The sequence below is a fragment of the Aspergillus pseudoviridinutans genome, assembly GCF_018340605.1.
Source record: "Aspergillus pseudoviridinutans IFM 55266 DNA, scaffold_2, whole genome shotgun sequence".
In the NCBI taxonomy this organism is placed as follows: Eukaryota; Fungi; Ascomycota; class Eurotiomycetes; order Eurotiales; family Aspergillaceae; genus Aspergillus; species Aspergillus pseudoviridinutans.
In genome coordinates, this window is record NW_025091282.1 from 3,067,513 (window position 1) to 3,079,491 (window position 11,979).

General features: G+C 48.8%; 6 protein-coding genes across 6 annotated transcripts; 2 read left to right on the top strand and 4 right to left on the bottom strand.

The window, feature by feature from the left end:
* Window positions 1-666: 666 nt before the first annotated feature.
* Window positions 667-2,333, bottom strand: Asppvi_003134 (CaiB/BaiF CoA transferase family protein; the record flags this gene model as incomplete). The annotated part of the gene is made up of 6 exons (XM_043299106.1): window positions 667-878; window positions 945-1,238; window positions 1,305-1,809; window positions 1,861-1,984; window positions 2,055-2,086; window positions 2,154-2,333. The coding sequence occupies 6 exons, from the start codon at window positions 2,331-2,333 to the stop codon at window positions 667-669; spliced, it is 1,347 nt and encodes a 448-aa protein (XP_043155041.1).
* Window positions 2,334-2,618: 285 nt separating this feature from the next.
* Asppvi_003135 (riboflavin synthase) lies at window positions 2,619-3,547 on the top strand (the record flags this gene model as incomplete). The annotated part of the gene is made up of 3 exons (XM_043299107.1): window positions 2,619-2,649; window positions 2,718-2,840; window positions 3,000-3,547. 3 exons carry the CDS (start codon window positions 2,619-2,621, stop codon window positions 3,545-3,547), a joined length of 702 nt encoding a protein of 233 aa, XP_043155042.1.
* Window positions 3,548-4,076: 529 nt separating this feature from the next.
* On the bottom strand, window positions 4,077-5,482 carry Asppvi_003136 (Brix domain-containing protein; the record flags this gene model as incomplete). Its single annotated transcript, XM_043299108.1, has 2 exons — window positions 4,077-5,222; window positions 5,288-5,482. The coding sequence occupies 2 exons, from the start codon at window positions 5,480-5,482 to the stop codon at window positions 4,077-4,079; spliced, it is 1,341 nt and encodes a 446-aa protein (XP_043155043.1).
* Window positions 5,483-5,737: 255 nt separating this feature from the next.
* rrp3 (RNA-dependent ATPase RRP3) lies at window positions 5,738-7,254 on the top strand (the record flags this gene model as incomplete). Its single annotated transcript, XM_043299109.1, has 2 exons — window positions 5,738-6,074; window positions 6,173-7,254. 2 exons carry the CDS (start codon window positions 5,738-5,740, stop codon window positions 7,252-7,254), a joined length of 1,419 nt encoding a protein of 472 aa, XP_043155044.1.
* Window positions 7,255-7,668: 414 nt separating this feature from the next.
* On the bottom strand, window positions 7,669-9,658 carry agm1 (phosphoacetylglucosamine mutase PCM1; the record flags this gene model as incomplete). The annotated part of the gene is made up of 5 exons (XM_043299110.1): window positions 7,669-8,550; window positions 8,604-9,104; window positions 9,247-9,391; window positions 9,487-9,500; window positions 9,566-9,658. 5 exons carry the CDS (start codon window positions 9,656-9,658, stop codon window positions 7,669-7,671), a joined length of 1,635 nt encoding a protein of 544 aa, XP_043155045.1.
* A 544-nt stretch (window positions 9,659-10,202) lies between these two features.
* Window positions 10,203-11,384, bottom strand: Asppvi_003139 (PGAP3/PER1 family protein; the record flags this gene model as incomplete). Its single annotated transcript, XM_043299111.1, has 4 exons — window positions 10,203-10,257; window positions 10,326-11,100; window positions 11,155-11,197; window positions 11,259-11,384. 4 exons carry the CDS (start codon window positions 11,382-11,384, stop codon window positions 10,203-10,205), a joined length of 999 nt encoding a protein of 332 aa, XP_043155046.1.
* Between the last annotated feature and the right edge of the window lie 595 nt (window positions 11,385-11,979).

Genomic DNA, 11,979 nt, shown 5'->3' on the forward strand with positions numbered 1-11,979 from the left:
AGGAGCTCTGTAGTGGCCGCCGAAAGTTTCGGTATTTGCACTTTCCCCCGAACCGTACCTGTCGAACAGCTCGGTTTTGATGATAAATCGATCGAGGAAGGAGGAGTACTATTGGCTGTGTCTCCTTCAACTGTCGAAACTGATGGATGGCGGCTTGACGTGGTGCTCGGTGTTCCGTCTAAAGTAGATGCCAGGGAAGAAGTAGCCCCATATTGCCGTGACATTCCCCAAATCTGGACTGAATAAGCAATGTTGCACGGGGTATAAATGTGCTTGTCAATCTCTTCAACTTTGATTGATTGCTGTTACTGAGTAGCAAAGGATATGGCAGGGCGAACGGATCCAGATTTATATACCCTCACGTGATTGTAGATTCCTCCCCGCGCAGTTGAGGAATTTCAAACCCGTAACTTGTTATCGGGTCATCAACCTTGACGATAATCTATTGAAGGCTTGCTGTTATACAATCATTTCATCATTCCTATCAAATATGTCTAAAAGCTAAGTACGTCCATGGATTCTTACGGCCGCCGTCGTTCTTCGTCCGCAGCCACAAAGGGATTCGCTCCCTTCGGGACATACAATCTCCAATCCCCACAAAATCGGAACCAGTTTTTGGTCTGCCAGATCCGGTTCACCTCTGTGTTAGAGATGACTCGACACGTGTCATGACACAATGCCCTCATTTTTGAGGAGCTCAATCTTGGCCTTATCATAATTGAGGATGTCTTGGAGGATTTCGTCGGTGTGTTGGCCAAGAGTCGGAGGTGGTCTTCGGACTCCGGGGGTTGCATGCGAATACTTGATCGGAGTGTTAACTAGTTTGATGGGACCACAAGCTGGATGATCAACTTCGGTAACCATTCCACGCGCTTGCACTACCCGGAAGATTCCATGTCAGTGAATGGCTTCACCTAGTCGTTAGACATCGTCGGATGACTTACCATGAGAATGATTGAGTGTCCCTTGGATGTCATTGATCGCGGCATATGGCATCCCGCTGCCTTCCAGGATCTCGAGCCATTCCTGCGTGGTTTTCTGCTTAACAGTCTTCTCAATCAGGCCATCAAGCTCTTCCCGATGCTTTACTCGGTCGCGGTTGGTGATAAAGCGAGGATCCGTCTTCCATTCGGGGAACCCTAGTCGATCGCATAAGACGCCGAATAGCCTGTCGTTTCCGCCCCCAAAAAGAATATCACCATCAAGGGTCTGGTAGCTTCGGTAGGGTACAATTGATGCTTGACACTGTCCGTTAGCGATTGAGAGCTCACCAATCGCCGATAATCTCCCATGTATGAACTTACGGTGTGCAGTTCCCCATCTACCCGAGTCCTTCTCACCACTGATCAGAGCTGAGCTCGCGATATTTGCCAAGGTCGCAACTTGACAATCGCTCAAACAAGCATCGATATGTTGTCCTTGTCCGGTCCTCATGCGGGCAAGCAAGGCAGCCATGATCGCATTGGATGTATACAACCCTGTTGTCAAATCCGTAACAGCTACGCCGACCTTGACTGGATCGCCGTCTCTGCTTCCAGTGATGTGCATGAGCCCCATCTCTGCTTCGACCATGACATCGTACCCAGCTCGGTTACTGTATGGCCCTGTTTGGCCGTACCCTGTGATACTTGCATAGATCAGTCTGGGATTGATAGACCGTAGCGTTTCGTAATCAAGACTGTATTTCTTCAGGGTGCCCGGAAGGTAGTTCTCGACTAGGACGTCGCACTCCCTGGCAAGGTTGTGTAAAATCTCGATTCCGGACTTATGAGCAAAGGAAAGACCGATGGATCTTTTGTTGCGGTTCACCTGGCGCACATGTAAGTTGGACGCTCATTATTTATTCTGGAGGTCACATACAGCCAGAAAATAGGCGCTTTCCCCAGGGCCTTCATGAGACCCATCGGTATACTTTGCGTATGGTGGTCCCCAAGCACGAGTATCGTCACCGCGCACGGGATGCTCCACTTTGATAATATCTGCTCTGGCTCGAAAAGGGCCGACGTTAGCAGTTGGTTGCCAGATAACCATTAATTGATTAGCTTTCAACATACCCCAGATCTCCCAGAATTTGCGTACAGTATGGCTTCGGCGCGCGGTAAGAATTAGTACGGACTCTACTGTCGACCAGAGAGAATAAATAGGGAACCCACTCCAGCCAACACTCGCGTCATGTCAAGAACTCGGATGCCTTTGAGAGGAAGAGTGTCATCGCTTGCAGGGATTGCTGAGAAACGTCGCCCTTGCGGTGTGCACTTGAGAATAATAGTTCTCGACGGGTAAAGTGATGGCCGACGAGCTACAGCCCGTTGTAACAGCCATGCGGCATTCATCTTTCAATGCTTAGCCACTGCGTATGTATTATGGCACTCAATGGCATATCAATTGAGAAGTATCACAATTAATGATAACTCTCTGTAAGGCAGGCGATGCATCTGTGACCTTGATCACTTGAAGGCCGAAGCCGCTCTTTATGGTTGATCCGGGGATTTCCCCGATGGCCGACGGCAGACCAAGCCGAGGTCAGCTAATTAGCTATTTTCAGCATCTCCTGCCCTCACCTACCAGACCCATCTTATCACGATAATCGGGCCTCGAGTATTCCACTACTTAAAAATATGTTCACGGGTCTCGTTGAGTACATTGGGAGTAAGTCATTTTCAAATTCGAAATATTGTAACAGACACAATGCTAATTGGATTTGTTGCAACTTCTAGCGGTTACGTCTCTGGAGCCCCTCGACACCTCGTCAAGTGGGGGCGGGGGAACATCGCTGACCATTTCTGATTGCGAAGAGATCCTCAAAGATGCCCATCTTGGAGACAGTATTAGTGTAAATGGTATGCACTTCACTTGCCCTTGATACTTAGCAATAGCAAGTAATAGCAAAGCTGTTGAAATATTCGTTGTCTTTCTGTCATTCGTCTCATCTGCAAGCGCATCAAAGAGCTTAAGCTTCCCCTCGACAATGGAGACCTAATAGACTAATCTATGAAAAGGAACCTGCCTGACAGTAACCGCATTCGATAAGACCTGGTTCAAGGTCGGCGTCGCTCCCGAGACGCTTCGCCGGACAAACCTGGGAGCATTGGAAAAGGGCTCTCGGGTAAATCTTGAGCGGGCGGTTCTGGCAGAGACGCGGATGGGCGGTCACTTCGTACAAGGTCATGTCGACACTGTCGCAAAAATTCTCTCCGTCACTCCGGATGAGAACTCCTTGGTATTCCGACTACAGCCTCGCGATCAGAGTGTAATGAGGTATATCGTGGAGAAGGGCTTTGTCACACTCGATGGAGCCAGCTTGACGGTGACCAAGGCTGTGGATGGGCCAGACGGGTACTTTGAGATCATGCTTATCGCCTACACACAAGAGAAGATTGTGACAGCTGCTAAGAACCCCGGGGATTATGTCAACGTAGAGATTGACATTGTGGGCAAATACGTCGAAAAGAGTGTCCAGGGTTACTTTGCTGGAACCGCTGGAGGGGACATGAGCATCTTGGAGAAGATGGTGTCTCGCATTGTAGACGAGAAGCTAAAGCGGTGAATAAGCAACAAACAACACGGTCTGAGCGTCAGGATTGCACTTCAGAACTGACCAGGATGACTGAATTCATAATGTCTTCTATGTATCGTACCTGGGACCATGGAATTGATCACACCATGACAAGACTCTACCGATGCCAGAGCTAGAAGATGATCATGAACGGGAAGTCGAAGAAGTCAACAGTGGTGCATGTCATACAACACTTCACATACTGTTTGCATAAGATAGGTAGATTTAAGTATGTCAAGTTCGTAGTTATTTATAAGGGCTTAAGGTACGCAAGGCTCATCTTCTTATGCACGGCTCACTGAGGTGCCTTCAGCGGTATGAGCAGAAGGGTGATCACCGCATCTGAATTCCTATACATTCTTGTTGAGGACACTCGACAAAGGGTATAAATTCGTCCTACCAAAGACACAACTCATATCAACCTCATAAAACACCATTACTCCAGACTTTTATGCGAAAAAACCGCCTCTTCCGTAGCTACCATAGGTTGAAAGGTCGTATTCGAATCAGCCTCTTCGCCTCATTCTTCCATGGACTCATCGTCATCGTCGTTATCCTGCGACTGGATTCCCTCTTCGTCGTCTTCCAGGTCATCGCTGAACCATTCCTCCTCATCATCCATATCCACGTCTTCTTCGTCCTCGTCATCTTCGCCACCCTTTCCTTCAGCTCGAGCTTTGGCCTTTTCCTGCTTCTTCTTCTCAATGTTCTCTCTTTGCTGCTTCTTTCTCTGTTCCTTCTCCTTCTTTTTCTTGGCCCAATTCTTATCCAATGATTTGACCTCCGCTTCTGACTTTTTGATGTAGTCGTGCCACATTACTCTGCCCTCACAAATACCTTCTTCGACCTTGATTAGACGAAGCTTCAGGCGTGGACCCAGTTCGACGAGCTTGACCGCTCGTTTCTCCACCTCTGGGGCATTGGCTTTCTGGGCTTTTGCTTTCTCGCCGGACTTCATGCGCTGCAATTCTCTTTTTGTCAATACCTTTTTTGTAGTGCTCTCTGCAATCTCGACCTCAGCATCGGTGTCCAGTTCCGTCTCGCTTGCCGAGGTATAGCCGGCGGCTGATGGGTCAAGAAGATAGTCGGCGGCATCTTCCAACTTGCCCAGGTTTGGGACGGCAGACTTTCTCTTCTCCCGACTGCGAATTTCCATTGGGTCCAAGCGTCGGATACGCTTCGAGATGCCTGTCTTTTTGGTGCTGATGGCATAATGTCTTAGATTCAAAACATAGGAATCTTCCTCTTCCTCTGATCCGGCCGTAAGTTCACGATTCAGAAGCATCACACGGCGAATGGAGGAGAGGGGCGTAGCCTGAGGATTGATGGGTGGGAAAAGTGACTGAAAGATAGTTGTTGTAAGGCTCTCTAGACGTTTCGGTACTTTTGAATCCTCCGTTGCATTTGGTGAGTTAAAATTGTTCATCACAAGCAAAGGAGGTGTTTTGTGATCCTGGCCACCACCTCTTGGGCGCTTCAATGCCTTCTCAACGTCTCTGCACAGAGAATAGCTTTCGACTTTGAAATGCAGGGTCGGACCGCGGGGTGTAAGCGCCAATCGCATATTAGTATTTCCTGTAGCTGATTTTGAGAAAAGCATAAGATGAGTGACACCCAAAGGGCCCGTCATCGTCGTGTAATCCCTGAGTCGATTGGATTTCCGTTCCTGAAGTGGCCGACCATCAGTTACTGAGTTCAGAAACACGCTCGCCTTCTTGAGGACACGCTTACCTTCAATCGTACAGCTGTATCTGGCTCCATCATCAAACGGACATCCTTGACCAGTTGACTGACACTGGAACCAACCTGCGAAGCGCCGACTCTGAGAACCATCGACTTCGGAGTTTTGCTCATGCTGCTTTTGGCGGCGGCAGACGCATTTTGAGCCCGCGCATGTGTGCGCTTCTTCGTACGTGCCTTTGCCATTGTAATAGAAGCCGAGATATGAGAATATTGGGAATAAATGTGAGTCCCAATAGCTTCCTCTGCTGTCTGGACAGGATTGTGACTTTTCTCTTAGGTCCAGAAAAAAAGCAGATTTGTCGGAGCAAAGCCGCGGAGGAGCTCGGATCAACAATTTTGCGGCGCCCAAAAATTATTTTTCTTTACTGATACTTAGAAGAGCAGATCAGAAATTCAACGAAATCTATCGATTAGTGCTTTGAAAGTTATCCGACCACAATGCCGGACATCAAGAAGCGCAAGATTGCCCACGAGGCCCCGGAACATGAGAGTGACGCTGAATCAACAAGTTCTCAGGAGTCCGTTGCTCAACAACCTAACACTGCTGAGACGCAAGATGAAGCGGCGTCCACAGAGACAACGCCAGCTCCTAAGAGCTTCAAAGATCTAGGGATCATCGATCAATTATGCGAAGCATGTGAAACGATGGGTTACAAGGCTCCTACGCCGATTCAAGCCGAATCGATCCCTTTAGCACTCCAAGGTCGTGACTTGATCGGTTTAGCAGAAACCGGAAGTGGAAAGACAGCGGCTTTTGCTCTTCCTATATTGCAAGGTATGGCTCCATCAGACCTCATAATCCTTTGAAAGTCTTGGTTCTACGATAAATGTCTACTTTCTGGTCGTTCCCGGTATCTGACAAGCCACCCACAGCTCTAATGGAAAAACCACAATCCTTCTTCGGCCTCATCCTCGCACCTACCCGAGAACTGGCCTTTCAAATCTCAAAATCCTTTGAAAGCCTTGGCTCTACGATCAATGTTCGATGTGCTGTGATCGTCGGAGGTATGGACATGGTCTCACAGTCGATCGCGCTTGGAAAGAAACCTCATATCATCGTCGCTACGCCTGGTCGGTTGCTAGACCACCTGGAAAACACCAAGGGATTCTCGCTACGAACTCTTAAATACCTCGTCATGGATGAGGCCGATAGACTTCTTGACATGGACTTCGGCCCTCTTCTCGACAAAATCCTCAAAGTTCTCCCCAGAGAGCGGCGCACGTTCCTTTTCTCTGCAACCATGAGTTCCAAGGTCGAGTCGCTGCAACGAGCGTCGCTCTCAAACCCACTACGCGTATCTGTATCCTCAAACAAGTACCAGACCGTCTCGACACTCCTGCAGTCATATCTCTTCCTTCCCCACAAACACAAAGATATCTACCTTGTATACCTCCTCAACGAATTCGTCGGTCAGTCTGCAATCATCTTCACTCGCACTGTTCACGAGACACAAAGAATCAGCTTTCTCCTTCGATCGCTCGGTTTCGGCGCCATTCCGCTACATGGTCAGCTCTCCCAGTCTGCTCGATTAGGCGCTCTTGGGAAGTTCCGTTCCCGCAGCCGTGATATTCTCGTCGCGACGGACGTCGCCGCCCGAGGTCTTGATATTCCGTCTGTCGACGTCGTGTTGAATTTTGACCTGCCCACCGACTCTAAAACATATGTTCATCGTGTAGGCCGTACGGCCCGTGCGGGAAAGAGTGGTGTTGCTATTAGCTTTGTGACGCAATATGACGTCGAAATCTGGCTACGTATAGAGGGGGCACTTGGGAAGAAGCTCAAGGAGTACGATTTAGAGAAGGACGAAGTAATGGTCCTGGCGGAGCGTGTCGGAGAGGCTCAACGGCAGGCTATTATGGAGATGAAGAACTTTGATGAGAAGAGAGGCACCAGGGCCAAGAAATTCGGCAAAGGAAAACGCTCTCGAGATGAGATGGATCAAGAAGAAGGCTAAGGTGGAAGTATAGAATTCCAAAACAGTCGCTATCTACTCATTATGATGCCAATGCCCAGACGAGATGACCAGAATTTTCATTGAGTTCCTTACGTTACCGAATGAATTCTCGAGTGGAGATAAGTAGATGAAAAGTAAAGTACAGCAGTTGATGTATATTCTGCTTCCGGTATAACTCAGAACATGTCATAAATCATTCAGGACAGTTCCTGATATTCTCTATAAATTTAGACCGAGTGGTCGACTTTTCCTCTGATGCAGAAGTCACTAGACCATCATTGTGTCGTGGTTCAATTCCTTCTCAAAAGTCCCCGTTACCGCACTACCGTCGATATCAGACCTGCATTTCCAGGGGCCTTTTAAGTGCACCAATGCTCGGAAGGGACTTTAGGTTTGATATGAAGGATTGGTAATTTAAGAAGCCTGCAATATCTCTTTGACGCTGCCGGCATCCCGAACGGCATTGGCAACGCGAGTAGCGAGGTCGTCGGCTTCCGATCGGCTCGCGGCCTCAGCGTAGACACGCACCGCATCTTCCGTGCCACTTGCACGGGCAAAGCTTCGTCCCTTGTTGTAGCGGGACTGCAGGGAATCGATCTTTGCCTGGAGTCCGGGGGGCGATTCGAGCTTTCGCTCAGCGTCGTAGGCCTTGAAGATTGACCGATCAGCAACCTCCACACGTACAAGCCGTGAAGGGAGATCGGTGTAAGTGGCAAGCCATTCCTTGGGGGTCCACCCTTTGTGAGCAAGAATAGCTTCGACGAGGAGCATGTCAGAGATTGCGTCGCCAACCGCTTGGTTAATCAAATCAGTAAGAGCTTGCAGGCACTCAAGTGAACGCTGCTGCGCCGGAGACTGCGGCTCTGTATTCTTAATGGTCTTCAACGCATTCTCTGAGAAAGTAATAGTGCCGTGTCCGTTAGCTTCGAAGTAGACGCCAACATCGAACCGGAGGGCAGCATGGTGGAGATGTTTTACACCAGTATTCGTGCAAATGGAGGGAAGCTTGAGAACTTTTTCTATGTACTCGGTGCTCGATCCATTGGCATAAGCAGTCTGAACGACGCCGATCTTGAGTTTCTGAGCAATTCCGGCGCTGCGGGCGAGGTCACCAATGAAGGAAGCGGCAAGAGTGGCGATGCGGTCGCCGTCCAACAGCCGAAATACATTGCCTTCGTCAAGGAAATAGTAAACAATACGATCTGCGTCACCATCCAGAGACGCGCATCGATCCAGAACAGAGGCCTTGGACGATGGCGGGGCACGCTGCTTGGTCTTGACATAATCGGCGCCGCACTGATACAATGATTAGTACGCGGGAATTGAAGGGCGTCATGGAAGTTGCTTACTTCGAAGTTGAGACTGTCAGGATTGATGACATCGTCATTTACAATCTTGATGTCGAGACCAGTGTCCTCGGGCAGATACTTGATGAGTTCCCGCAACTTAGGTCCGCCGACGCCGTTAGCACAATCAACAGTCAGAGAGCCCTTGACCTTGACGCCTCTCATGACCCGCTTAAAAGCTTCTGCAAGCTTTTCGTAATATCCTTGCTCAGTAGGCTCTCCATACTCGTATTGCGTTCCGAGAGTGTTCTTGCACCGGACGACGTAATGCAGTTGGGGAGTGGTCATATACTTCATATCGATGAACTCAGCCTCCGTGGCAGCGAGTGCAGCACTGAGGACGCCGACGAGTCGCGAACCGGATGCACGAGTATCCCGGGCGAAAACAACACGAGCAGGGTTCTCCATGCTGACATCGATCTCCTTAATCAATTCGTCGTAAACGTCACCAATGTTTTCCAGCGGAGCATTCGCGAGTTTTGTGGCGTATGCTTCCCATTCAGCCTAGTGAAACGCAGAGTCAGCATCAGGCGAATATATTTTCGTCGAAGGGAAGGCGTACTTCCAACATTTCACCCTATTTTATATCAATACGTCAGCAAATTTCACCTTTCATAGCCCCGTCGAAAGTTCCGTTAGAGCTCACCATTGGGTCGACCAGTTTGACACCGTTGTCCTCCGCAGGATTGTGGCTCGCAGTGACCATGACGCCAATCCATTGTCCGCTCAACTTCTTGGAGCGAAGTGTTGCAAGCAAGCCTACAGCATAAACAACCGTGTTGAGGAGGTCACTGCGATAAACCGTCCATTAGAGCTGCCACACGGCGATCGTGGGGTACCGTGGAGGCGGGGTTGATTTGTTCCTGAGAAAACAAAATAGACTTACGCTTTCATACGGAACTGTAGCAATAGACTTCAAGTCAGCTTATACAAGCGTAGAGATAGCTGGGAGAGGTCCAACATACGCCCGCGGTGCCGTATTGGAAGATCTTGCCCTCTGGCTTTGCATACTGCAAGGCAGCCTCTGAGATAGCTTTGCGAACGGCTGGGGACGCCATTGTTTGCGGCGCGGAACCTGGCCAAAGACGTGTCGGGAAGCCCTAAATCCGATGAAGCGGGAGTGACGGAGGGGTCGCTGAACCTTTATGAGATAAAGCAGGACAAGAGTAGTTAGAAAAGATGGGTTACAAAAGAAGAGGGCCAGCCGGCTATTAAAAAGTTGTCAATCGCAACCTGCACGAGGGGAACGGACTGGCCTGACAGCCTTAGGACACCTTAGCTCTTCCTCCGTTGCTGCCCACAGCGCCCAAGCGGTGAGCCAAAGAAATGGCGTGGTAGGCGCGGTTTCACAGCACCATAGGTACTCTACTCACACCTGATTATTACTGGCTACTGCTAGCTTGAAAATAAAGTTTGGTGGAAGCAAAGGGGTGAAAGAAAGCGATTGAACCAAGAAAAAAAAAGGTGTTTCGAATTTTTGTTATTATTATTGCAAAACTCTACATGAAACAATTTGCATTTTACGATGGGCTTATGCAAATATGTCATCTTTGCTGGGATCCACAGTACAACTGCCGAGATCAGGAAGAGTTCGTTACCGGATCATGCTTTCAGTCTGCGGCTTGAGACATCATTCTGGATGTCTTTGATCAAATACCTATTAAAATCGATGCATCAGAGTCGAACTTGCTTTCACGAGCGGGCGGTCATCTGCTGGGCACTTACATATACCACCATGCGGTGGGAATGACTGTTCCAAGATGCCACAAGCTGTGAGCATCAATAAGCCCGTGCCAAGGAGGAAAGTCCTGCAACTCGAGACTCATGGCCAACATAATCCACACCACAATCATTCCAGGCCAGGCCATCCAAACTTTGCCTTGCTTCTTATACCGGACGATGCTGAACCCCGTCCAAAGTATATTTTGAATGGCTCCGACCACGACGTTTGCAATCATGTTGTAGGTGTAATCCCATGACCAAAAACTGAGATAGCATACGTGCATGGTGTATAGAAGAACGCAGATTGTGGTCGTTAGACGACGTAGAGTCGGCTTGTACCGGGGCTTTCCTTGGTCAAGGCGCAGTATCCTAATTATAGCAAGGTATAGGCCGTACATCACGTTCGCACCAGCTCCGAAATAGTCTAACTTTTCTGTGAGAGGGAAATCCCTTGTATGGAATAACATGCTGAATGTCCAGCACGCCAACCCGCAGTAACCGAAAGTCAGGTAGTATGGCCGCAGGGAATGCCATGCTGGGATTGTTTCTTTGATTCGAGCGATGCCATTCCAGTGAGCGAGAAGATTGAGGAGGGAGAAAAGGACGGAGAAAGGCTCCTGCATGCCGAGAATCCTGCGAAAGGGCCATTTTCCATGGAACTGTACTACTGGATTCAACATTGGAGGGTCGCGGGCAAGTCGGCGGTCCGTTACTACATGTTGACAAGTGTAATCACACTCTGCTGGACAGGTCCATAAGAGAAGGCGTAGATGGAGTGCTGTAAGGGAACCAATCAGCATGAACGAAGCAGATGTAGACTGGTTAGACATACAAATGACGGAATCGCCATCTCGACAATTTTCAGTCTGACAGATCTTTTTGACAATGAGTTCGCTGTTTTGAGTCTTCGAGGCGTTGTTATTGAGGAAACGATACCTTGACACATTCTTTGAAATCAGGTAGGTGATCACCCAAGGAAGCCGTCGACCTCCCTATTAGAGAAGCAATGAGAAACGCGAGAAAGTACAAGCAAAGCTTACTCCTGGCCGAGCGCAGAACCATAGTGCTAGGTGTGCATGGAGTACAGTGCAAAGCTGGAGTGCACAAGCTTAAGGGGAGAGCTGTGAGTTTGACGCGTTCAGGCAGAGGATCGGAGATGAGTCTTGGCAATTCATCTACCTCTCTACGGGAGGAGGTATCTACAAGTAACTGAATTCTGGAAAGGGAGGGTAGGATATCCTCCCGCACTTGGTGAAAATTTTATAACAGCTTTGTTTGGAAATCTCGAGAAGAGTAATGTATCCAAGAGACAAGTAGACGGGTAGAGTTATATACTTCTTTTTAACATACGTCTCTAGTCAAGGAGGAGACCTTAATAATACAGCAACATTCGGACGAAACGCCGAGGTATTGTATATCAACCCTAATCAGATATGATTTCTGAGGGCTAAAGAAATCACATGGAGATTACCAGAAAAAGTCTAGTGCCAACCAAAGTCCAGACTAACCCTAATCAGGATTTAGCGTTTGTCCTGAAGGAGAATTTCTATTGATGGCAAAAGTAATGAGGGAAAAAAAGTCGAGCTTGAGGGGTCGTTTGGAGATAACATTTACTTATTTCTCTCATCTCATCCCCATCACAACAGCAGACCTTAGT